The sequence below is a fragment of the Aspergillus bombycis genome, assembly GCF_001792695.1.
Source record: "Aspergillus bombycis strain NRRL26010 chromosome Unknown contig00025, whole genome shotgun sequence".
Classification (NCBI taxonomy): domain Eukaryota; kingdom Fungi; phylum Ascomycota; class Eurotiomycetes; order Eurotiales; family Aspergillaceae; genus Aspergillus; species Aspergillus bombycis.
In genome coordinates, this window is record NW_019170027.1 from 277589 (window position 1) to 301738 (window position 24150).

General features: G+C 51.0%; 8 protein-coding genes across 8 annotated transcripts; 4 read left to right on the forward strand and 4 right to left on the reverse strand.

The window, feature by feature from the left end:
* Positions 1 to 812: 812 nt before the first annotated feature.
* ABOM_003992 (type I polyketide synthase) lies at positions 813 to 7378 on the reverse strand (the record flags this gene model as incomplete). The annotated part of the gene is made up of 4 exons (XM_022531122.1): positions 813 to 5150; positions 5205 to 6689; positions 6743 to 7025; positions 7098 to 7378. 4 exons carry the CDS (start codon positions 7376 to 7378, stop codon positions 813 to 815), a joined length of 6387 nt encoding a protein of 2128 aa, XP_022390925.1.
* Positions 7379 to 8131: 753 nt separating this feature from the next.
* ABOM_003993 (uncharacterized protein) lies at positions 8132 to 9677 on the forward strand (the record flags this gene model as incomplete). Its single annotated transcript, XM_022531123.1, has 2 exons — positions 8132 to 8278; positions 8337 to 9677. The coding sequence occupies 2 exons, from the start codon at positions 8132 to 8134 to the stop codon at positions 9675 to 9677; spliced, it is 1488 nt and encodes a 495-aa protein (XP_022390956.1).
* A 2313-nt stretch (positions 9678 to 11990) lies between these two features.
* Positions 11991 to 13124, forward strand: ABOM_003994 (NmrA/HSCARG family protein; the record flags this gene model as incomplete). The annotated part of the gene is made up of 4 exons (XM_022531124.1): positions 11991 to 12167; positions 12228 to 12417; positions 12481 to 12992; positions 13053 to 13124. 4 exons carry the CDS (start codon positions 11991 to 11993, stop codon positions 13122 to 13124), a joined length of 951 nt encoding a protein of 316 aa, XP_022390953.1.
* A 2061-nt stretch (positions 13125 to 15185) lies between these two features.
* On the reverse strand, positions 15186 to 16071 carry arp2 (hydroxynaphthalene reductase arp2; the record flags this gene model as incomplete). Its single annotated transcript, XM_022531125.1, has 2 exons — positions 15186 to 15223; positions 15321 to 16071. 2 exons carry the CDS (start codon positions 16069 to 16071, stop codon positions 15186 to 15188), a joined length of 789 nt encoding a protein of 262 aa, XP_022390922.1.
* Positions 16072 to 16467: 396 nt separating this feature from the next.
* Positions 16468 to 17169, forward strand: arp1 (scytalone dehydratase arp1; the record flags this gene model as incomplete). Its single annotated transcript, XM_022531126.1, has 4 exons — positions 16468 to 16498; positions 16565 to 16620; positions 16691 to 16732; positions 16801 to 17169. The coding sequence occupies 4 exons, from the start codon at positions 16468 to 16470 to the stop codon at positions 17167 to 17169; spliced, it is 498 nt and encodes a 165-aa protein (XP_022390954.1).
* Positions 17170 to 18332: 1163 nt separating this feature from the next.
* ABOM_003997 (uncharacterized protein) lies at positions 18333 to 20119 on the forward strand (the record flags this gene model as incomplete). Its single annotated transcript, XM_022531127.1, has 4 exons — positions 18333 to 18550; positions 18599 to 18715; positions 18770 to 19894; positions 19963 to 20119. 4 exons carry the CDS (start codon positions 18333 to 18335, stop codon positions 20117 to 20119), a joined length of 1617 nt encoding a protein of 538 aa, XP_022390955.1.
* Positions 20120 to 20629: 510 nt separating this feature from the next.
* On the reverse strand, positions 20630 to 21730 carry ABOM_003998 (aldo/keto reductase family protein; the record flags this gene model as incomplete). The annotated part of the gene is made up of 3 exons (XM_022531128.1): positions 20630 to 20839; positions 20990 to 21065; positions 21135 to 21730. 3 exons carry the CDS (start codon positions 21728 to 21730, stop codon positions 20630 to 20632), a joined length of 882 nt encoding a protein of 293 aa, XP_022390877.1.
* A 986-nt stretch (positions 21731 to 22716) lies between these two features.
* ABOM_003999 (Zn(II)2Cys6 transcription factor domain-containing protein) lies at positions 22717 to 23745 on the reverse strand (the record flags this gene model as incomplete). The annotated part of the gene is made up of 1 exon (XM_022531129.1): positions 22717 to 23745. The coding sequence occupies one exon, from the start codon at positions 23743 to 23745 to the stop codon at positions 22717 to 22719; it is 1029 nt and encodes a 342-aa protein (XP_022390878.1).
* Positions 23746 to 24150: the final 405 nt, after the last annotated feature.

Here is a 24150-nt window from a genome sequence, read left to right on the forward strand (position 1 = left end):
CCACCCATGTCTGTAGGTTGAACGATCTTGAACCAGTTCTATTCCACCCATGGTCAGCACAAGGAAGTGTGAAAAGGGATAGGTAATACAGACATAACCTTTTTTATTCTTGGCCATAAACCGGTAAGCTGCATAGTGGAGGTAGCATCAAGTAGCATACCTCGGTATGCGAGAAGCATGATTGCAACCAATCAACTTGGGAAACTAGCGGAGAGGACAGAAGTCAGGAGGATGAGATCGACATGGTAGAACGCACCAAGTTTCCACATCCCTCCAACAGAACGTAGTGGGAGCAATGTTAGGAGAAGAAAAGAATCTACGTTGGGCCGGGAAGGAGGTGACCAATAAGGTAAACAGAGTTCATACATATTAAGCCATGGCTACCAAATAAAAGTACTATCCGAGCTACCAAAGAATAAAAGGCCTTTCCCGGAGTCGCTCAAGGTAGGAATATTAGTCCTCTAGGAACTCCACAATTACCACAGCAAGTGAGCCGCTGTTACGTATATATATACACAGGACAGAGACAAGCATCAATAGATCTGATCTCTTCAGCCCTCTCCTTTTGACATCACTCAAACACCAGTAGTAGGACCGTTCCGGCCACGATCGTGCAGATGAAAGCCGAGAAGTAACGGAGGCACCCAGGTAAAGTAATAGATCCCCGATAGGTACGCACGGGGGCCCCTTGGTCGGAGGCATCCAATGCGACCTGGATACGAACAGTCTCGACTTTCGGTAATTCCTAGGAGAGGAAGTCCCTAATGTAAGAGGCCACCGCATGAAGCTGGATCAAGTTAGCTGGCGGTTTGTTAAGTCATATTGGAAAGGAGCATGGTGCTTACCTGTTCTCCATAGTTCAGCATCGTGAAGTGGTTACCGTCGACCGTCTTGAATTGCACCGAGTTAGTACCGAGGAGCCTGTCCCATCCATTAAATCCGAAGTCGGTACGGTTATCAAGGAGCCACGTCATGCTCCACGGTTCATCGTCAGTCTTCACAGGCCGGGGGTCGGTGGGGTGGCGGCACACTCCATGTTGTGCCCAAATGATGAGAACCTTGGGGATTTTTGTGTGAGGCTGGATAGGAACGGCGTTATATTCAGAGAGCGCTTTAATGGTGGCCTCAAAATGTGGAAGTAGCCAGGACGGTGGAGCTTGGCCGTTGCTTCCGAGAAGACCAGATTCTGCGAGGAAAGCATGGAAGCGATTCGGAAGTGCGGGAAGGCTAACTGGGCATGGAGAATCGAAGAAGACAAGCTGCTCCACGGTTTCGCCCTGCGTAATCAGCTGCTGCGTAACTTCATAAGCGAGGACACCTCCCGCGGACCAGCCCCCCAGGTAGTACGGCCCCCTCGGTTGGCGGCGACGAACTTCATTTAGATATACGGTAGCAACTCCACTGATTCCTATGGTGAACTTCGAAGGGGTAGTCATGAAGGGGCAGTTAAGCCCATAAACCGCGATGGTAGCGTCGACTGGTGGAATTGTGGCATACGACGTGGCTGATCCGGAGCCGTCGGGGAACAAAAAGAGTGTTTTCGTTGCCTTGCTCGGCTTGCCCTGGAGCAGGATAGACACAGCCCGCGGTGTTGAGCTTATGGCTGAGCCTGGCGCAGTCTCCCTGGCTGGGGTACTCGACTTTAGGGCTTTCTGCACAGTGATGGGAGGGGCAGGGTTCGTAGGTGTATTGAGGCCAAGGAATTCTTCAATACAGTCAAGAGTTCCATAGTCGATAAAGAGTGACGATGGGAGCACAAGATCTGTCTGCTCCCGGAGGGAACCCAAAATCGCGATACTCATCAGAGAGTCTAGGCCGAGGGAGGAGAGATCAGCGGAGCCGGTAACATCCTCTAATGGAATGTCCATCTCTCGCGCAATCGTTGCGCGAAGTATCTTACGGATTTCGTCCTTCTTCGGGTCAGGAACGTCATTCCTTGGAGGGATTTCATCAGAATCAATGGACACCTTGGAAGTGACCTCCCAGGAATCATCCATCGAGGTGGTAGATGATGTCGATGCTGTCTCAGCTGTAACAAAATCTTGCAGATACCTCATGAATTCACCAACCGTCGCGTTGTCCAAGAACGCCGAGCCCTGAATATCTAGCCCTAAGTCTTCGCGAATTCTCCCAGAGATTTGGAGGGAAAGGAGGGAATCAATTCCGAGATTCGCAAATTCACAGTCATCCTGTAGCTCTGAGATCGCTAGATCTGATTCTTCGGCGATTATCCTCTTCACTTGCTCGAAAGGCTTGGGAACTGAGGGGGCTGGCTGAGGTTCACGAGACTTGCGAGTCGGCTCCGGTCTTTGATTTCGAGAAGTCCTAGCCGTGACCGTTGTTGGAGCCGTTGCTGGAGCCGTTGCTGGAGTTGAAGCTGCAGGCTTTGTTACACCCGCTGGTGGTAATAGGCGATTAAGAATGTTGCGTGGAATACGCTGGAACTTCAATCCTCCAACAACACCAACGACCTCATCTCCATGGAGAATATAGACATTCCCGACCATAACATTATTTGGTGCAGGTTGCATCTTCACGTAGGTTGTGTAGACAGTGGAGCGATCCAATGCCCGAGCAAATCGCATAGATTTCCAGCCATGAGAAATGTAGACAGCATCTGCCCCGGCAGCACCACCACCATTAAGCAGAAATCCGGAAAGATGGGCCGAACTATCAATCCAGAACGGACTGACCATGAACTTCCCATCCTTGTCCTCGGTTTGGAATGCAACCTTAGCGGTACCTTCAACATTTTTGCCGTCAAAGATGACCTCTTCCATGCCCTGGAAGGGACGCGAGTACGAAACAAGTGAGGCGAAGAGCTTATATGCGGTCCCTCGAGATACCTTGTCTGCTTCATTGCGGTCCAGCTTGTCTTGCAACATCGAGATGCGATCTTTTATCCAGAATGTGTTCTCTTCCCAGTCGGCAATCCAGCTCACTTTGTCTTCAAAGTTCACAACACACTTGGCATGGACTGCAAGCTCTTTTCCGTTACTGTCCACACTGGTATATTGCAGAGATGCTTGCTTCTGCGCCCAATCAGCAGTGATAGAGAGCTGCAGGAGCTGAGAAGTGGTGACGTTGTCCTTCACAATCAGTGGGTTCATAACCTCCATATGTCCAACATTGAGACCAATGTTGTTCTTGTCCTGCTTAAGCTCCTCCACAATATATTGACACACCGTAAGTGCCATATCCGCATAGAGGGATGAAGGGCAGAGCCCGGCACCATTGACCATGTGTCCCTGAATAGCTGCGCGCAAGGCCGGATCCGACATGTCTGACTGCGTGACTACCCGCCCTTTGTCGCCATTGAACTCCTCAAAGGCAATCCTGTGCACGGAAGTCGTCGACAGCTTGGGCGCAACGGAAGCAGGCTCCATACCCTGCAGGGCCTTGCCATTGCGTGGATCAACCTTGTGCAAACACCAGTCATTTACGTAGTCAATCCAGTAGTTTTTGTTGTCGAAGCGATATTGCGGAAGGCGCAGGAATTCATGGCTGGCCTTGTACTCGTGGTGAAATTGGTGCCAGTCTATGGGAACACCCGCAGTAAGAAGCGTCCCCGTCGCAGCTACTATTGTCTTCCAGGAATTTTCACCTCTTTTAAGGGAAGGGGCGGCTACCATGCTGCCACCAACTGTGGTCTGTACCATTTTCGAGCAGATTGGATGAGCGCCGATCTCCAGCAGCACTGTCTTAGCATCCAGGACCTTCGCATTGCTAGCACATTGAACGGCTGCAGCAAAGTTCACAGTCTCCCGGGCATGGCGGGCGAGATACGAAGGATTAAATATTCCATCAGTAGAGATGACCTCCCCCAGTAGTGGGGATATAACTGGCACATTCGGATGGTTGAAGATCGTAGACGATGCTAAAGATTCAAATTCCTCCAGGATAGGATCCAGCTGGGCTGAATGGAACGAATATGGAATATCCAGAACCTTGAACTTGAATCCGGCATTAGTCAACCCTCGTTCCAGCTTCTGGATATTCTCTCTGCTTCCCGAGAGAACCGATTCATTGGGAGAGTTGGAACAGGCTAGGTCGAATGTGGGTAGACCTGAGGTATGACGAAGCTCATCAATTGATGCATTTACAGCAATCATACCATGTGTGCCAGCAGTTGTGTGCTGTTCAAGCAACCGGGCACGGTGCCCAACTAAATGAATCGTATCCACGGTGCTCAACACACCTGCAGCATGCAGTGCAGCGTATTCGCCCAGGCTGTGGCCAATGACTGCAGCCGGTTGGACTCCCCATGACTGCCACAGATGCACGAGGGCCATCTGGGTGCAAGTCAGCGTCAATTGGGCAACCATTGGGGATGCATCCTCAGTTGCACATGTGCCCTCAATAACCGAGAGGATCGAAGGGAAGCCCAGATCAGTCGATAAGCGATCTAGCTGCTGAATCCTGTCGCGGAAACCACTGTTCAGCTCGTACAGTTGTTGGGCCATCCCTGTATAGAAGGCGCCTTGGCCAGTAAAGACGAACACAACCTTCGGGGGCTTTGTTGGAGCTGGGGACACGTTGGACGTATCTAGGCGCTCTTTCAAGGTTTGGATCAGCTCACGACGGCTAGATGCAGTTATCGCTATACGGTTGCTATAGGGCACTCGCCGAGCTGTCAAACTGTACGATAGGCTCCCGAGAGACACATCTGGATTCTCGTCAATCCATTCGATGAGCGCTGATATGTTGTTGCGCAATGCTGACAATGACTTCGCTGATACGACGAAAGGCAAGAATGGACGAGGGTCATGGTCTTTTACTGGTTGCATTCTCGACCACTCCTGTAGCAGGACAGCTGTATTACCCCCAGCAGCGCTAAAGCTATTCACGAAGGCAATTCGGGGCTTTCCAGCAACGGCCGGCCATGGTTGCTGCTTGAATGGAATTTTCACATTGAGGGAGTCAAAATCAGGGAGCTGAGGGTTCATGGCTGTCTTGATACCGACATGAGGTGGAATCGCTTGCTTTTCCATCATCATTAGAACCTTAATCAGTGATGATATACCGGCAGCGGCTTCACTGTGACCAATATTGGATTTCAGGGCCCCGATATAGAGATTCTCACTCTCCGTACGTGCACCCTTCGGAGCAAAGACGCTCGTCACGGACCGTGTTTCCGCAAGATCACCGGTCTATTGGTAGATTTTAGCAACTGTAGTAAAAGAAAATGGATCCGGAAGCTATACCTGTGTACCAGTTCCATGCATCTCCACATAGCTGACCTCCAAAGGATTGACACCCGCTGTGTGCAAGATAGTCTCGTACAGTTCCGCCTGATTTCCACTGTGGGGATTGGTAATAGAGACTGCATCTGCACAGTGGTTGGTAGAGGATGCAAGAATGACTCCAAAGATTGGATCCTTCTCCGCCACAGCATCATCCAAACGTTTGAGGACAACACTTCCGACTGCATCTGCACGGCAGTATCCATCTGCGCCCTGATCCCATGTCTTGCATGATCCCGTTTTGGACAGAAACTGCCCCCGACTGAGACCGGCGTAGATATCGGGTGCAGTAAGGATGTTAACTCCTCCTGTTACAGCAGTGTCACAGTCGCCCGCCTTGAGTGCGGTGCAGGCAATATGCAGTGCGGAAAAACTCGAGGAACACGCCGTGTCTACACTATAACTAGGCCCACGGAACCCAAAGTGGTAGTTTATACGACCAGGAGCAAAGGCCCGAACACCACCCGGAATGAAATAGGTTTCGATGTGCTGAGCGGCATTGACTTCACGCCAGTCATCCGAGGTCTGACCATAGAATGTACCCACACGGTCTGCCATGGTTGAAGGAGTAGTATTCAGAACAAAGCCAGACATTTCCATGGCCTCATATGCCGTGACAATTGCCAAGCGATGCATTGGATCCGTCTGTGTGGCTTCACGTGGGGACATGTTGAAGAATCGCGGATCGAACAGACCCGGCTCCTCGATGAAACAACCGTAAGGAGTGTGACTCGTGTTGTTCGTCTTCCCGGTGGGGTCATAATGCGTCTCGACTGGAAAGCGATCTTTAGGAATCGTTCGGTGCATATCTCTCCCATTTTCGAGAACTTTCCACAATGCTTCAACGTCAGGAGCCCCTGGAAAACGACCAGAAAACCCAACGATAGCGATTTTCTCGCGGCTCGAGTTATTTATCGAGAGTTCATTCAGCCGCGATGGTACACTCTCTGACATTGGCCTTATAACTATGGGCTTTTGTTTTCCTGGTGTCTCGATGGCATTGGAGAGGCTTGTGGCAGCCTGCTCTCCACAAAAGGCGAAGACCTCAATGGAGGATTCCGTGCTCGTCTGGAAAATATCGGCGAGCTCTTGTTGCATAATATCCCAACGCGCGGTCTCACGTAATATTTCATGGACAGCCTGTTCGAAACAAGCCCTTCCGTTGCCGTCATCGATTGATTTACGGGTCAGGGAGGAGATAATCGGGCGACAAGGGCGCGAAATCCCCTTTAGCAGGTCTGCTCGCCGCCGCAACACCTCGACCACGTCATTTTCTTGGTAAAGATGAGGTGCGTGCCAAAGCCCAGGGATCATGGTCGTGGTTCTCTGCAAAGTTCGCCCACGGAGCCGCGAGGTTAGGAACGCGATCCGCGATTCATGGCCACTGATGACACACGTTCCTTGGTCCGCGAGCGAGGCGTAAGCTCGAGAATGCTTGGGGATATCCTGCGGGCAAGTTCAACTTAGGCAACCTTAGATTCATGACAGGGGCAACCCACTAGCTCATCCTGGATATCCTCCAACTCGCGATTGATGTCTTCGAGAGAGCCTTCTGCAATGAGACGGAAGCTATGCTCGGGACCTGGCTGATCAATGCCTCCACCAGCCTTTATTATAACACCGCCTGTTCGGAACGCTAACCGCACAGCCTCAACCGCCAGGTCAACTAACTGTATAGGTGTCGAGGCGCAGGCTACTGCAGCGGCTGACAATAGGCCAGGCCCATGGCCCAAGATAACATCATCCCTGGAGGGGAATCGGTCTTCGTTGTCTTCGATCAATCTAGAATATCATGAGCCATCGGGGAAGCTTAATTCGGACTAGATCGTTAGGTGCTATGAGGTAGGGCCTTACTGGAAAAATAGGGATAATTGATAGACACAGAGCAACGCGATGGAGATCTCTAATCGCTTCACCCGCTGAGATCGCACTCGCTCAATTAAGTCGACTACACTGTTAAAGGGTGGGAGCTGTGCGCGGCATAGTGCTGGCAGCAAGCTGATCTCGTCCCGTAGAGCAACATGTACCTTTGACAAAAAGGCATTCAGGAGTATGGATCCACGACTTATCCGATTAGCAGAGGGCAGGTTCTGTTGCCCATCATCGAGCTGATCTGTGAATAGAAAGGCTCTCATGTTGAACTGAGCGATTCTGGTGGAAGGGTGGTTGTGTTGGTGGACAGTTGGCCTCGGTATGGGGCAATTATACTTACACGGAATGGGAGGTGTACTTTGGCCTCCATACATATGATTTTCCCACTGGGCCGGTTTGCAAATCAGTGGGGACTAGTTCCTGTTGCTGTACCCTACGGTTCTACTCCGTGACGGTTTCAAACTCTCGCCGCTCACCATGAACGGGGATGTTCTCAATACGCCAGATAGAGCCCACTATAGTTCTACAAAATGCATGCGGTGACATATTCTGAAGCCTAGTCTCCACTCCGCCATTGCTCGGGGATTCCTGGCGTCCAGCAGGCCAAATTCGGACTGACATGGCATATTCCACGGCCTAAAAAACTATTACGCGCATGATAACTCGGGTAATACAAGTAGCTGCTAGTCGCAAATCATCTGCCTTTTGACCGGCACCGTGCGGAGTCTTGGTTCGCCGCTAGGCCGTCGGGACAGGCGTCGGGAATCGGCAGCAGCTCGGGTTATTGCATCTGACATGTATGCCGGTGATCCCAGACATCTTGGGCCGTTCACCGCAATCTCCTGGGCTAAACTTCTTGTTCCAGGCCAGATATACTAATGTCATGACCGAGGGGTCCTACGAGTACGCCGGAAAGTCTCAAGCCTTAAGCCCCCACTGCTCCCACGGTTGCCTTCACCGGAAATAAGATCATAATCATCATCAGAAAACTCTCGACACGATCCCCTTGCATCACCATGACTACCACCAGTACTAGCCCCGCTGTGACAAAACTAGCGGCTGAGCTGCGAGACACCCTGCAGGAATCGACTGTTTTGACTCCAGACTCAGATGGCTACAGTGAAAGCATCAAACGATGGAGCGATGCAGTAGAGAAGAAGGCGGTATTTGACTCCCCCAGCACTCTCGTACAGCGGGGCTCAAGGCTAACAAGTGCTCCAGGGCATCGTAGTCTACGTCCGATCCGCTGAGGATATCTCTGCGACCATCTTAGCATGCCGCAAACATTCCGTCTCCTTTGTCGTATCAGGCGGAAGGCACTCGTCCAGCGGTGCTGGTTCATCCGAAGGTGGATTGGTGATTGACTTGGCCAAGATGCGCGAGGTCCATGTCGATTCCACCACCAACCTGGTCCGAGTGCAAGGGGGATGCATCTGGAAGGATGTTGACGATGCTGCTTTTGACAGTGGACTCGCGGCGGTCGGAGGCACTGTGAACCACACAGGCGTTGCTGGGCTCACTCTCGGAGGTGGCTACGGGTGGCTGTCCGGCCGATACGGCTTGGTGATTGACAACTTGCGGGCTGTTCAAATGGTCCTAGCGGATGGTACCATCACAACTGCCTCTGAGGAGAATCAGCCTGATTTGTTCTGGGCCGTTCGTGGTGCTGGCCATGCATTCGGTGTCGCGGTGGAGTTCACCTTCCAGGCGCATGAGCAAAAGAACCCTGTCTGGGCTGGCCAGATGGCATTCCCCATTGACAAGCTGCATGCTATCATCACCTTCGCGAATAGCCTAGTTTCCACCACGGATGGAGACTCGGGGCTGATCATGGGCATCACTGCTCCGCCATTCACCAACCACAAGCCGGCCGTTATTACCAATGTCTTTCATAATGGACCTACCACCGAGGCCCTGTCCATCTTCCAGCCTCTCCTCGATCTGCAGCCCATTATCAATAGTACCAAGGAACGGCCGTACAACGAGGTCAACGGTATGATGAACCACGCCGTCGACTACGGTGGTCGCAAACTCTCCAAGAGTGCCGTCTTTCAGACCCCCTTGCGACCAGAGTTTGTCAGCGACATTATCCTGCCCGAACTCGAGCGTTTCCACGCGACTGTACCCGGTGGGACACGGTCCATCTTCCTTTTTGAATTCTTCAAGTCGGACAGGTGGTGTGAGTATTCTACCGCTGATATGTCTTTCGCCAACCGCGGCCCGCATCAAAACGTGATGGTTGGGCCCTTCTGGGACCGTGCAGAAGATGATCAGGCAGCGCGAAACTGGTCCCAAGCCGTGTCCGAGCTCGCCTGGCTCGAGATCGAGCGTAACCAGATTGACAATGGTCCGGCTGCGAAGCCAGCACCAACCACAGAGTATGGAAACTACGACCATCTCGCTGCCAGCCCGCGTCGCATCTTTGGGGCTAATCTCGAGCGTCTGATTGAGCTCAAGCAACAGTATGACCCGCAAAATGTTTTTGACAAGTCATACAGTTTAATCAGGGGAGGTGAAGACGTTGGTCGGGCGGCGATAGGCGTCTGCCAACACCAATTGTGAGAAGAGTGTGCCAAGTATCTAGAATAGGTCGGTCAATGAACAGGTTTCTACACATTTTAACCCACAAGGCGCACGACTGCTCTATTGTAGGAATATGGTTCTGTGGAAATGTACGTATCTGTCAGGATCGAGTGGCTTAATATTCCATCTACAGAGCATTAGAGAAGAGCCTTGAGTTCAATGCAGCTCTCCTGCATGGGTAGAAGTTCAGTCGTTAGGCTCTAATAGGTTATTAGAATCTTCATTAATTGACATAATGATTCAATGTAGTTCATAATGCGCTAGAGCTCTGAGCTTACTTTGGCAACTTCATGTCTTGTGACCATAACAGGTCGTTCCCCAGATAGCTTCACTTATGCATTTGTTCTGCTCCTATCTGTCTAGCTAGAGGTAATCGGTAACTGACGCGGACAAATTCGATTCACCAGTCTACTACCTTTCATCCCATTCCAGATTCATGCTAGATACTGCTTAAGCAATTGAGTGACGCTCACCGGAAACATCGGTTCAGGGGGGTTGCGAAAATAGCAGTAAGCGTACGAGCTCGCCGTGTAAAGCACCCAAGCCGCCACCCAAATGTAGCCCACTACAAGCTGCCATGTTTCCGGTAGCTCTCCCTTCTTCGCTGTCACCTCCCCAGGCCGTCCAGTATTGCCCGATGCTTTCGGCTTGGTAAGTCTGAAGTATGCTTGCTGGGCTAGGTCCTCGATAGTGATACCAACCGCCTGTATCATAAAGGTCGAGATGGCCCGGTTATCAGACCCCGGGATGCCAATAACCTCATCCACGAGGTAATGAATCGTTCCACTCAGGCCAAATGTCAACAACACCGTGAGGATTCGTCCCTCGAAGGAGCGTCGACGCAAGCGGAGGACATCGTAGACGATGAAGCGGATGTTGCTCGAGAGCGGATTGCGCAAGCCAGAGTGCCAGAACACGCTAAACAGTACCACTGATGTTAGTTTCGATTCCCTTGCACATTATTAAGCCCCGCGGTCGTCAAACACTTACGCCCAAAACCGACGAATAGTCCATGCGTTCTCGATACTTCCGAAATAAGGAGGCCAGTCTTTAGGTTCTGTGAGACCCGTTGCGACAGCAACGATACTGGTAATATCATAGATGAACCGAACGGTCGTATATCGGTCAACCCAGAACAAGAACGTTGCGATGAGCCGCAGACGCAAACAGGCAAGTGTCCATAGTTGTGGAGAAAGAAAGATTGCTGCTCGCTCCGGAGAGAACGCCTCCACTGGCGCCAATCGAAGGTTTGCCAGAAGGTCGAGCACCAGATACCCCAAGACACAGGCGATTAACTGGCTCCAGATAAAACGCATACGGGACGGGATATCTGGGTAGAACGAGGGTATGTTTGGTGTTTGGCGGGATGTCCCAATTGCTCGATAGCTGAACATGACATGCATCGCCCACTTCAGTCTCGTCCATGGATTCTGGGGACTGGCCTTCAACAGAGCTGATTGCTCTCTCAGTTCCTTCTTTTCTTTCCCGATATCTGGTCGGCCTTTTCTCTCCACGCCACGGTCGTCCATGTACAGCCTCTGCAGCCCGAACACATCGACCACGGTCAAAAACAAAAGCATGAACGGACCGTCTAACCCACCCGCTTGGTTTCGATTGGGAAAGGCCTCCGGAGACAGACGGTGATAGCATATGCTGGCGACGGACGCGAAGGGCAGTACTGCCAGTCGCACCGGCGACGACGGGCGTGTAAAGGCTAGGATAAGAACAGGAACGGCATGACTGAGAAGCATGAGCGGCAGCGCATTGGAGAGGTAAAACCGCCGCAGCAATTCTGGTATGCCCCAAAAGCTTAGAGCCCCCACAGGGGCGTAGGCAGCCAGGACGATGAAAGCGACGTCTTTCGGAGGCATAGACATCGTGAGTAGACTGCTGGGTATGCTCTCGACAACTCACATGTGCCTTCTTAGTAGCGCGTTCGCACGCCCAGCCACGTATGATATATAACTTGACCTCGCGCATCGCCATTCGGGCCCGGCAGTAGATCTATCAATTTGCGACTCCACCGTCGGGGTTCGGTCTTCGCATCGTGCATCGACCCTAATTCCGCGGTCCGAGCACGCATCACACCTTCAAAACTAGTCTCTGTACCTTGTGCATGGCCATGGAAGCCGCTAGAGCCCACCGACCATGATTTTATCCCGTCGCAGAATCTTCGGTCTCTTTTGCAAACCCAGAGCCTCGTCTGCTTTTTCTATTTTTTCCCAGCCTCTCCCCTACTTCCGTGCTCAACAACCCCACCATTCAGCCCTTTGTCCTCATACTTTTGCAACGATGGCTAAAGATACTATTGTCATTTTTGGCGCCACTGGCAAGCAGGGTGGCTCTGCTGTTGACAGTATCCTCAGTGACCCCACGGCAGCCAGCCGATTCCATGTCAAGGCCGTGACCCGTGACGTTTCGACGGACAAGGCGAAGGCATTGGCTGCAAAGGGTGCGGAGCTGGTTACGGTATGTACAATGTTATCCTGATCTCTCGACCTGAGCGACTAAACCGGTCCATCCGCATAGGGAGACCTGAACGATAAAGAATCTTTGCGTCCTGTGATCAAGGGAGCCTATGGGGTTTTCGCTGTCACCAACTTCTGGGAGATCTTCAGTGCGGAGAAAGAAGTTCAGCAGGGGAAGAATACGGCCGAGGTCTGCAAGGAGGAAGGCGTTCAGCACCTTGTATGGAGTAGTCTCCTCGACATCAATAAACGTGCGCAGCCCTCCGCCCGTTGCCCTCTTGTCCCCCGGCGCTAACACTTTCACTATATCGCAGTTACCAACGGCGTGCTTTCCAAAGTCTACCACTTTGACGGCAAGGCTGAGGTCGAGGAGTATATCCGGTCCCTGGACATTCCGGCTACCTTCTTCCTCGCCGGCTTCTTTATGTCCAATGTCCCGGGGGTGAGCTTCCGCCAGATCCCCACTGGGAGCTACGCACTCTCCATGCCTGTTCCGGATGACACGCCTGTCCCTCTCTTTGCTGCTGAGTTTGACACTGGTAAGTTTGTCAAGGCAATCTTCCTCAAGCGGGACGCTACGCTAGGCAAACGTATATACGGGGCGACCACTTATTCCACTCCTGCGGAAATGGTGGCTACTTTTCAGAAAGTCTACCCCGAGACGGGCAAGCACGCCAAGTTCAATCAGCTGTCTCATGAGGCATTCAAGGGCATCATGGCTGCAGGCGGTGCCCCTGAGATTATTCAAGAGGAGATGCTGCAGAATATGCGCCTGATGTCGGAGTTTGGGTATTATGGAGGGGATGCTTTAGAGCCTAGTCTCGCGGTGAGTTCAGACTTCGGCCCTGCTTCTTAACCAATCGACAGACTGATTTGTGCAACATAGATCGTTGACGAACCATTGACAACTTGGGAGGAGTACATCAAGCAAGCCACCGCTTTCTCCTCGTTGAAGTAGGCTATTTAATGTATAATCCCATCGGTACATGCCAGGGGTAGCGCAGTATATCGTCCAATATGATCATAGTAAATGCTCATTCGATGTTCCATTAGACGTAGTCTAATTGAGCGTGCCATTGAATATTGTTATACTCTAATCGATTAGTCGATCATCTATATAACGACCTTTCATCCCAATCTATTCCTTCCATAGAGAAAGTTTTGCCTCGTCGCTGCATTCAAATAGGACTTGCCTTGGTTTACTATAGTATTATCGGTTTTGTCGATTAAAATGCAGTTTTGTCATAAGCTAAAGGTTACCAAGCGCTTCCCGCTCCATACAGTAGCTATCGTTCAGCCTTATAGAGGCTCCTAGGTTCATATGTCATCCCGATGTGTATCGTAAGTGCTTGGCCTAGACCTCACTCCGAGTACATAAATAATCATATCATGTCTTACAGTTCTCAGAGGCCTAATATCCCTTCTCTACTATACAATATATACTAGGCCGCCGGGGTCGTATTCTTTGAGTTAGGAGATAACAACAAACACATTGCAAGCTTTGATAGAGACATAGTACAGCTATGCAAACCTACTCTCCCATCTCTCTAATCTTTACACTTTAAAATTTCAGATGCCAACGTTTCTCAAGTCAGTGTTTCATATGAGTAAGCAGACGCCTCAAACGTACAGATGGGCGATATGATCCTAGTGCCAACCGTGGTTCTTCAGAACACGCGCGCCAAAATGACACTGAGTAGATTGGGAGATAGCGCTTTAGGTACAGGGACAAGATATGCTTGTAACATAATTACATCTGTAGCGGCGGTCTGGTGAAGAGATGGCGAGATTATGATCCATCCGGATGTTTCTACACGCATAGAAACAAGTATATATATATTCGTATCACTACCCGAACCTATAATCGTAAAATAGCTCTACACGGATTGATATAAAACCCTTTACAATTTAGTTCCGTCATTGAGACTAACCGCAGTGGCCTAGAATATCCAGCTTGCAAGATATTATAAACGCTAAAAAATCCATGTTCTGTGAGATGGGTTACCCAGTACACAGTCTTTCGTCCGGGTGGTGATTAACCGTTCGCCACTCTACGAACCTCTTGAAAACCCGCCCTGAGAACCCCACAGACACTGTGGACGAACCCCCGGAGAACAGATGGTTAGAAAAAATAATGTTGAAAAGACATAAAGCTTTCTGATTACTAGCAAATTTCTAATGTTTCAAAGCTAATATTACTAATAAGATACTTCCTTTTTGCTTCGCTGGAGCTTTAGAACTTTCATGCATTTTTGGTAGTATAGGCAATAGCTGATTAGTTTGATTTCTAGGAGGTGCAAAAAACACTGTGTTGACCAGTCCGTGTACCGTAGCTCTCAGAAGACGGTTGCAAACTCAGCCTCATATCAGCATCAATGGATCTCAATCTCCATACTTCTCTTGAGTATAGCTCTCTTCGAGGATGGGCATAACTATCCCGTCTAGCTACGAATAGCACTCCGCCGTACGGAGGTGTGCACCAAACGTCCTGGCGCTGACACTGGTAACTTTATCACGTGGTGTATATCCAATGGAGAACGCTTTTCCATTTTGAAATAGGATATAATTGGTCATCAGTCACGTGGTGACATGTACTTAATTTTTATATTCGTCTGTGCAGTAAGCGCGTTACGTTGCCTTAGGCCAATGTTACTAGCGTCAGCCCCAGGGCTTTTGGTGCACGCCTCCGTACGGCATGCGATGTAAATATCAGCAACCATCCCTCTAGCATCTTTCGGTAACGTCCTAAATCGTAAGCTACATCGAGTATAAACTTTCTGATTGAGTCTGGGTCAATCTACTAGTAGCAATAACCACAATGGCCTGAGAGGTGTCAAAACATTTTCCTGAAATCCCTGTTTCGGAAATTGACCGTACGAATGGTAACCAAGAATGAGGGAAATTTTTTTTTCTTTTTCTAATAATAGTATCACTGTGTTATTGCATGTAATCTGATCGCTGAACTCCGTACGAAGCAAGGGTAATGATTGCAGATCGCGGAAAGGCCTTTTATGCAAGGCTACGCCGATGCCCCGCCGGAGATAGTGATATTCTGACCTGGCAAAACGCACACCTGTCAGATTTGGGCCGCGACACGATACATGATAAGATGATAAATCATAAGTCTCGGGGATTCGGGAAGAGGAGCACATACCACTGAGCCATTGGGCATCCTCTGTAGCCAAGAAAGCCACCACTTTGGCGATATCGGTGGGGACTCCCATGCGACGCATCGGGGTCCGAGCGGAGACGAAGGCTTCAATATCGTCGATGGTCCACGACGCATCAGCCCCGGGGATGTACTTGTACCCGACTTCTGCGGCCATATCCGTCTTCACCCCACCGGGCGCAACGCTATTGACCGTAATGCCTCGGGGCCCCAATTCTGGCGCGAAACACCGCGCAAATGCCTCGACGGCGCATTTGCTCCCGGCATAGACCGCATGCTCCGCCAGCGAAACGTGGGCCGAGATACTGGATGTGAGAATGAGACGGCCATGGTCGGACAGATGCTGGGAGGCCGCTTGCGCGACAAAAAACTGGCCGCGGGTGTTGACGCTGAAGACACGGTCAAACTGTTCCGGGGTGACTTCGCCGAGCTTGCCGAAATGTTCGACCCCAGAGTTGGAAACGACGATGTCAATCTGGCCCAATCGGGCCTGGACTTCTTGGAACAGGGTTTGGATCTCGTGGGGGTTGGAAACATCGGCCCGGATGCTGATCGCCTTACCGCCCTTGGCTGTGATATCGTCGGTCAGCTCCTGCGCGGTGGAGGCGTTGCTTCGGTAGTTGATGACCACCGCGGCGCCACGGAGAGCCAGTTCCCGTGCAATCCCGGCGCCGATCCCGCGGCTGGATCCAGTGACGAGGGCGACCTTGCCGCCTAGTGGGGTTGCAGTGGACATTTCGAATGCAAGAAGAGGGCCGTGATGATGGAACAGAGAGCTCCGGACACTGGTCACTGATTGGGAGTTGATCTGTGTGGACTGTTACCTGGAAGAGCAGCTCTATGCCTGCCTCCGCTCTTTATACGCAAGCCGTCGGGCTTGCGTATCACTTGTCATCCTGTGCTCTGACTGATCACAAAAACAAATACCGACCGCTCGCATTGCAGGTTTCGCCATTGGGCCGAAGACCGAGGACTATTCGCGAGGTTCAAGCCGACGGTGCGAGGGCCTTGATGCGGACGGGCCGTAATGTTGGGAATAGTAGAGTATCATTTTATATCACTAGAGACTTTTACTGTGTGAACTGGAGCTCGCTCTTCTGTATCCAGAGTTATACGTTCGAAATTCCATACCATGGCACCTACTACCAAACCAACCTTTGAAGGTAAATAAGCACTATGCGCCAGGCAACCCATTCCTGAGTGGGTCTAACGAATCTTCGAGGGTGTAGAATGGCTTGAGGTCAGTGAGCTAGCATATGAGTGGGCGGAAAGTTACGACTCCAAGGTAGATGTCTCTCCCCCGCGGGGGACCGCAAACCTAGGTTCATCTCTCACTTGTCTAACCCGAGTTACAGGACTGGGCACGCCTTCGGTCTATTCTCGCCCCTACTCTAACGGTATGGCACCAACGGCCGGGCCCCAATCTCCGGATGATTTAGTAACCCTCAGTGCTGAATCCATGTAGATTGACTACAACAAAGTCAATAATTCCAAGTTCTCTGATCTGCCCGCGGACGATTTTGTCGAGATGATGAAGGACCCACTGTTCTTAGGCGATCCCAATATCGATTCTCAGCATATGCTCGGCCTTACCAAGTGGGAGAAAACGTCGGACGATGAGATTGTCAGTCACTCCCAATCGAGGGCTGCTCATGTCCGGTGGGAGGAGGGACGGGCCGCTGTGGCGGCGAAGGGCCATGGACATGGAGTGGTGACAACTACGTATCGGAAGGTTGATGGGGTATGGAAATGGGCGGGGATCAAGACATTAGTGCGCTGGAATGAATATGACTTTGAGAGGGTTTTTCGGGGAGCTGCTGGCAAGTTCGACTAGCGTGAGGGCGAGGATACGAGGGACTGTCATCTGGAACGTAGAGCTTCAAGCCCAAAAGAACCAAGAATAATATAACCCCAGATGTTGGTGGGGAGCCAAGGCAGCTAGAGTATTTCTCACCCTTGCATCACTTGTCGTCCCCATCGGCCACGCATGTAAATGGTTCACCTTGTACTCGGTATTTGTGACGGCCCAGTCTCTACACAGGCCTGACGTTATTCTTGCTTGTGATGTTTGTATTCAAGATATACGATAACCCAGAGCTTCACTCGGGAAATATCGTCTTCGTCGAGCCATTCTCTCGTGCTAGAGCTAGATCAATGGATCCTCCTCGTACAATGTATCTTTAGCTACTACTTTGTGAGCTCCAAATGGCTATCTCCATTGGAGTAAGTGCTCAACAGGTCATTATTTTCAAGACATTGCTCCACTATCTATTGATTGGGCTGGCCCCTGCCTATCGATGTGAGCGGTAATATGCAGGGTCGTCTGCAACTACAGCCGCAGACGAAGAGTAACTTCTACGAACTGTCATTGCCAGCAGCGGATATTTCATGCACAGAAAATAAATTCATTGGTTTTCTGTTCATGGGGCTGTGACTCATGTGACTATAGCTTCCACTTTCTGGGAGGTGGCAGTCGTTTCGCTGGCCAAATTGGCGGGGTAAGAAAACATAGATCCAGCATATAATCGCCAAGGGGTTGAAAATAGTATCGAGAGAAAAGAGAAAGAGGAAGGGTGGTTCGGACTTGACCATGGCTGGCTCAGCCTCGGGAATGATGATCGATGATATCTCAATTCGGTGCTCCTGCACTGGCCACTGTGGTAATATTCCTCCGCCCCCTAGTGGAGTGAGAGTATTCTACCCCCACTGCAAGACCCATACAAGGAAAGGCGATCATCGGGCAATCGCCGTATTGGTCAGGGGTAGTTTTTGCTTTTTCTTTCGTCGCAGGCACGGAAATAGTAGGTATGTGTAGAAGCCAAGAAGAAGGAAACCAGGGGAATAGGAAACGACAAAAGGGGCTTCGTAGCCTAAGGACAACTGCCCCGCCGTCGAGTGCTATATAACAGCGCCATAGACGATATCTGCACGGAATCCGGTCATCAGTTAGCTATAGGAATCACGCACCTTCACAGACGATTGTATTTAGTCGGCTCCATGAGGTTCCATTTCTCCGAAGTTGTGTCGATTCTCTCCGGCGTGCAACTTGCATTCGCTGCGGGTCTGGAGGTGGCACAACAACCCCCCGATCCAAGCACAGCCGGGAACAACCTTCTGCAATGCGTGCGGGGTGCCTTGAAGGAATACCTGCATGATTACCGGATCGTGACTCCGGATAGGAAGGAGTATGAGACGGTGTCGACTGGGGTCATCTTGTAATTAAGCCATCCCAAGCCCTCTAGATCCAGGCTAACTCTCCAAAGGGCCCGCCAATACCCAGCAGTGGTAACATACCCTATTGAGATTGACGAAGTAGTGAAGCTGGTCAAGTGTGGCTATGACAATGGATACACCGTTTCACCGCGGTCTGGAGCGCATCAGTAAGGCCACCCGTCTCCGCGCTGATTCACGCACGTAGCTGACCCTGGAAAAAGCTTCGAGAATTGGTCCGCGCTCAATGGGACATTGGTGATCGATATCTCGCATATTGACCATGTTAAACCCTCGTCGGATTTAAATACAGCGGTTGTTGGCGCAGGTGCACGACTCGGCACCGTTTACAGCATCCTGGGCAAGTACGGCCGCACCTGGATTGCCGGGATCTGTCCATCTGTAGGTTTAGGTGGATATGTCAGTGTGGGAGGGTATAATATGCAAATGCGCCAGTACGGTCTTGCGGTGGATTGGATGGAGTCCGCTACGGTTGTTTTGGCAAACGGGACCGTCGTCACTGCATCCGAGACAGAGAACCAGGATCTCTGGTGGGCGATGAGAGGAGGTGGCACGTTCGGCGTCACCGTGGAAGCTGTATTGAAACTCACGACGATACCTCGGTCGGCGATGCTGTCCATGAACGCCCCCAAGGAGTCTCGACTGGAGGTTCTGAAAACATTCGTCAACTGGGCGCCGGCACAGGACCCTCGGTTCAATTCTCAGCTCAATCTGTACGGCGACCGTGCCAATATCCTGGGCTGGTATATCGGAGAGTCGAAGGGTAACTTGGATGCCCTCATGCAGGAGTCTGGACTTCTTGCTGTTCCCGGCGCACAATTTAACATTACTGGAAACTGCAGTACTGAAAATTCGCGTAACTTCTGGGTGTACTCACAGCAAACCTGTACGGATGACGAGACGGCCCACGCCCTGAGCAACCTGTTTTATAATGTTGTACCGGATGACATTGTGCCCATCAACAATGTCTCGTACAGCTTTGACGATACACCGGCTCTCCCGGACGAGCCGCAAGCAATGCTCTGGCCTCATCTGGGAATCGTGGAGAAGACTTACATCCAGAAGCTTGGTCATTCCGGCCTCAGCGATGAGGACCTGCAATGGATAATTGACAGAACCGGACAGTTGCCAGCTGAGCTGGGTGTCTGGGCTGAAATCACCACGTTTAACATGTCTAGCGCTCCCCCGTCAACTAGTGCATTTCCTTGGTTTCAGGATGCGGAGATCATGTTTCGCGTGGAGGTGAGCAAGGTGGAGGACGTGGAGGTGATGCAGCAAGGACAGCAATTCATCGACGAACTGGACCAGCTCATGCTTGCAAAACTAGGGTAAGATCTCCGTCGATGGGTCTCGAACGTGATCATTTTACTAACGAACCCTATTGTGGTTGTGACAGAAGCGCCTCCTACGCGGGTTATATTGATGCTAAAATCCAGGTCGACCCTCATTACGCCTATTGGGGTACGAATGTTGATCGTCTGGCTGAGGTGAAGGCTGCATATGACGAGAGTGACTTGTTCAGCAATCCCTTCTCTATTCGACCCAAGGCCTAGAGAGATACCGACTGATTAGACCGGATGAGTGTCTGCACATACGAGATTATTATTAGTATTGTTATTATTAGTATTGCTATTAGTATTATTGTGATTATTACTCTCGGGTCCTTTTTCTGGAGTCCTATTCTGTAAATTACTTACATATTAGTTCTAGATCCTACAGTTCTGGGCTTTAATGTACCCAATTTTCACTCAGCACCGTGGTCCTCCGCCTTAGGGTGGTCTGGGCCAAGTGATATGCGATCAAGAGCTTGGAATATTATGGCAGGTCACATCGTCCGACCAGGAAAGGGTTTCTTTTCCCAAGCGGACAGCGACGTATGTGGATTCAGTATGCACGTCTATACCTAGTCTACTCCCAGTAACAGCCGCCAAACATGCCGAACTCGTCCGTGATGGGATACTAGACAGTTCTAGGAACCATTGCCCGAAACCTTAGTAGCGGAGTAGATAGACAAACCCTATCATGCCACGGCTATTGCAAGCGATGCACTGTACATACCATGCCTACAGATGGTAGGGAGCTGCCTCGTCCCCAACCAACTTCCCCACCTGGTCAACCAAACCTGCCAAGTGCTCACTCAACGGACCCGCCTCGACCGCGTCCAGATTAGCCTCCAACTGTGCGAGGCTAGATGCACCAATGATCACAGAATCTCCATACTGATGCTTAAGGCCGAATGGTAGATCGTCCAGCGTAAGGCCAGCGCGTGCCCACTGATCCCCGCCGCCTCTGCTTCCTTTGCTGTTTCGTCAACGGCGGCCAGGACCGCTGGTCGAAAATACGTATTTTGGTAATTTTTGCCCATGTCAGTCTGCAGGTGCGTTAGTGTGGCGGACTGATCAGCACCGCGATGGGTGACTTACATTTTTGTCCCAGCGTGAACCGGGCAGGGTGGATTCAGGCGAAACCTTCCCAGTGAAGAGGCCTGCTGCTGCGGGACTAGCATGCAAGGAGAGTTGAAGTTACCACTATCACACAGCTGCATGGTTGATCGAGTTCTGGTCTTACCTGTACGCGTAAAACGCTATCCCGTGCCGTCGAAGAACAGGGAAGAGCTGTGCTTCTGCGGAGCGGATGATGGCATTGTACCGGCCCTGGTACACACTCGGCTTCACCAGACCATGTTTCTCGCAGATGGTCACGATTTCCTCGACCTCCTCTGCGGTATAGTTGCTTAAACCAAACCGAGCGAATTTCCTGGCCCGGTACTCAGCATCGATCGCTCGGCACGTTTCCTCGAATGGGGTAGCCCGGTCTGGCGCGTGGAGATATAAGATATCCACCTGATCCGTCTGGAGCGCTTCGAGAGACGCCGTGATACTTTCCTTAACTCGATCCGCCTGGTGGGATCCAGGCTTCCAGGACAGGACTTTGGTGGAGACCGTGGCCCAAGAAGGAACTCGCAGCTGCCCGAGGATCTTCTCCGAGGTACCCGGGGACCCCACGGGGTACGCCCGAGCCGTGTCTAGGACAGTAATATTTCTCGCCTGTAGGGTGGTCAGGATGGGAGATGCGGTTGCCTCATCGTAGAATTTGGCCTGAGGGGATCCTGTGCCGAAGGAAGCGGTGCCAAAAACAACCTGTGGGTGTTCTGCTGGTGCCATGGTCACTTGTTGATAACGAGCTAGTAGAACTCCGTATTGGGGAACCATTAATAACTGGATATGAACTCGCCCAAGTGGTACACTTATGAAGAGGCGCCGGTTTTCGGCCTTCTCGGCGTCCCGCATTCGCTCGCGCGCCGGTCGGTTTTAACCGCCAGGTGCCTTCACCGATGGATACGGCATCGCCGGCCATGTGAGAGGTTCGAGAAGCGTCTCACAGATCCATTCTCACAGCCTCTCTGGGGGAACAAGAACCCGGGGCTAGTCTGTATCTTCCCTGGCGGTCCCCCGTCCTGTCCTGTCCCCCAAAGTCCGCCGGTGGGCCTCAAATATTCGAGTCCCCAACCACACCAATGGCAGTAGCCGAAATGATTAATACTTACATGCTGCAACGAACCAAAAAACAATCCACCGTTGGGAGAATGTCTTCCCTTGGGTGGATCTAGACTGGCGCATATCTGCGAATGCCCGATAGCTGAGATGCTATCTCTTATCTGTGTATTTGTATCCAAACCCGGGCAGATACGATGCGACGTTCCTCAACTCTCATTAGCACAACCGTCGCTAAATCCACCCAATCTATCCTGCCAGGGGATGTATAGCTTGCTGAAACAGATCAGTCACTACGGGTGATAATTATACCGTCCCAGTTTTGAACATGTTTGTATTATTTGTCTATCCGAGACACTTCCAAATCCGCAGATTTGGATATGTTGTCCCGGCCTAGGTACATCATCATGCATAGTCTTGAATACCATGGCCATTACCCAACCAAAGAAAGCAAGAAACAACCCGTGACATAACCGAGATATCATTACCCCACGCCGTGAAAAGGAAAAAAGAAGGAAGAACGAGAAGAAAGAGAACAAGGAGGGCTCCAGGAGGCAAGGCTGGTGCTCAACGCCAGCTGAAAATCAAGTAAGTCCAATAGCCAGATCGGAAATGGTATTAAATTATACATCCACTTCGTAAAATCCATAGTGGATTCAGAGACACGGTTCCCAACCCCGAATTCGATCGAACTTGGCACGAGCTTGCTTCTTCAGATCCGCGAGTAACGGAGATATTAGGGATATGTCCCCGGTCCGAGTACCATTTATCGTGGGACTGTATTGTTGATTGAGGCTTTGTATTAACGTTCCGACCTTGGCCAGCTCAATTCGAAGAAGATTGGCCTGTAAAACCCGCTCTTCCCCGTGGTCAAGCTGATACGACCCGAGAGAAAGTCGCACGGACGTGGGGGACTGTCTTCCGTGGCTATCTAGCCCACATATTACCTGATCAAACCCTTCCAGAATATGGATTAATAAGGCGACGAGTTCCACCAGTACCAGGATCCCCTGTTTATGATGGGCACTGGTACACTCTAGCACCGAGATACAGACAGCCATGGTCGCCTTGTGCTTGATTAGGAACTCGTCAAAGGCGACCGTATCCGACTGCGGCCGAACACTAAGATTCGCCAGCTTCTGAGCTAGGATACTTTGACAGTGGCAAGTGGTGCCAAATAATGAGGCATGTGGTGTGGAGGTCGATGAATTCGGATGGGTAGGTAAATTAGTAGCCCTGGCAGCAACGCCGGCCAGGTTGTATGAGTCGGCCAGCGGAGGATTGAGAAGATGAAATCGGTTATCCAGGTCGATCTCCTTGCCAGGGAAGGAATCGGCGGGCAAGGCATATTCCCAATCTTGGAGTAATTCCTCAGGAAAGCTGGGAGTCGTCGAGGGGGAAAACGGCTCCTGTAGCGGAGGGGTGCGTAGAAAGTTGTTCTCGGTGCGCTTCGATGTTGCTGCACGTTTAACCCCTCGTAGGGACACCCCATATACACAGGAAATGTTGCGGCTATGACAGCGCCGGCAGGATGGCCTATCCCTAGAGCACTTCACTTTCGCCGCGTTGCAACTGTCACACGCATTTCGAAGGGGAAGGTCGTCTGTGCCCACGTTGGCAGCCGAGCTTGTCGCGGATTCCGTCGTCCCCGGGATGGATGTCAATTGCGTACCCGAGATAGGCATGGTGATTGCAGGAGAAGGACATCCGTCGGCGAAAGCTTTGATCCAAGTGCGTGTGGTCATCATTCAATTCAATATATCATTCTGCCTATGAATGCAACTGTAAGACTTGGTAGAAAATACTGCGGCGAAACTTTCAATCTGCCCTTTAAATTTCCCTTCAGGTCCTTCTTCTTTCCTCTTTCTATCGTAACTAAGTTCACGCCTGATGTAATAAGCTTGATATCAGATCATCGTCAGGGTTTTTCAGCTGTATGGGGCCATGACAAACTTTTGTCTGCCGATCAACTGCTTATGGAATTCATGGAAGACGTGGCACTTTCTTCCCCAATCATGTAGATGATATCTCATATGCAATCCTCTTCTTGTTTTTTTTTTTTTCATTTTTTTTATTTTTTTTTTGTCTTT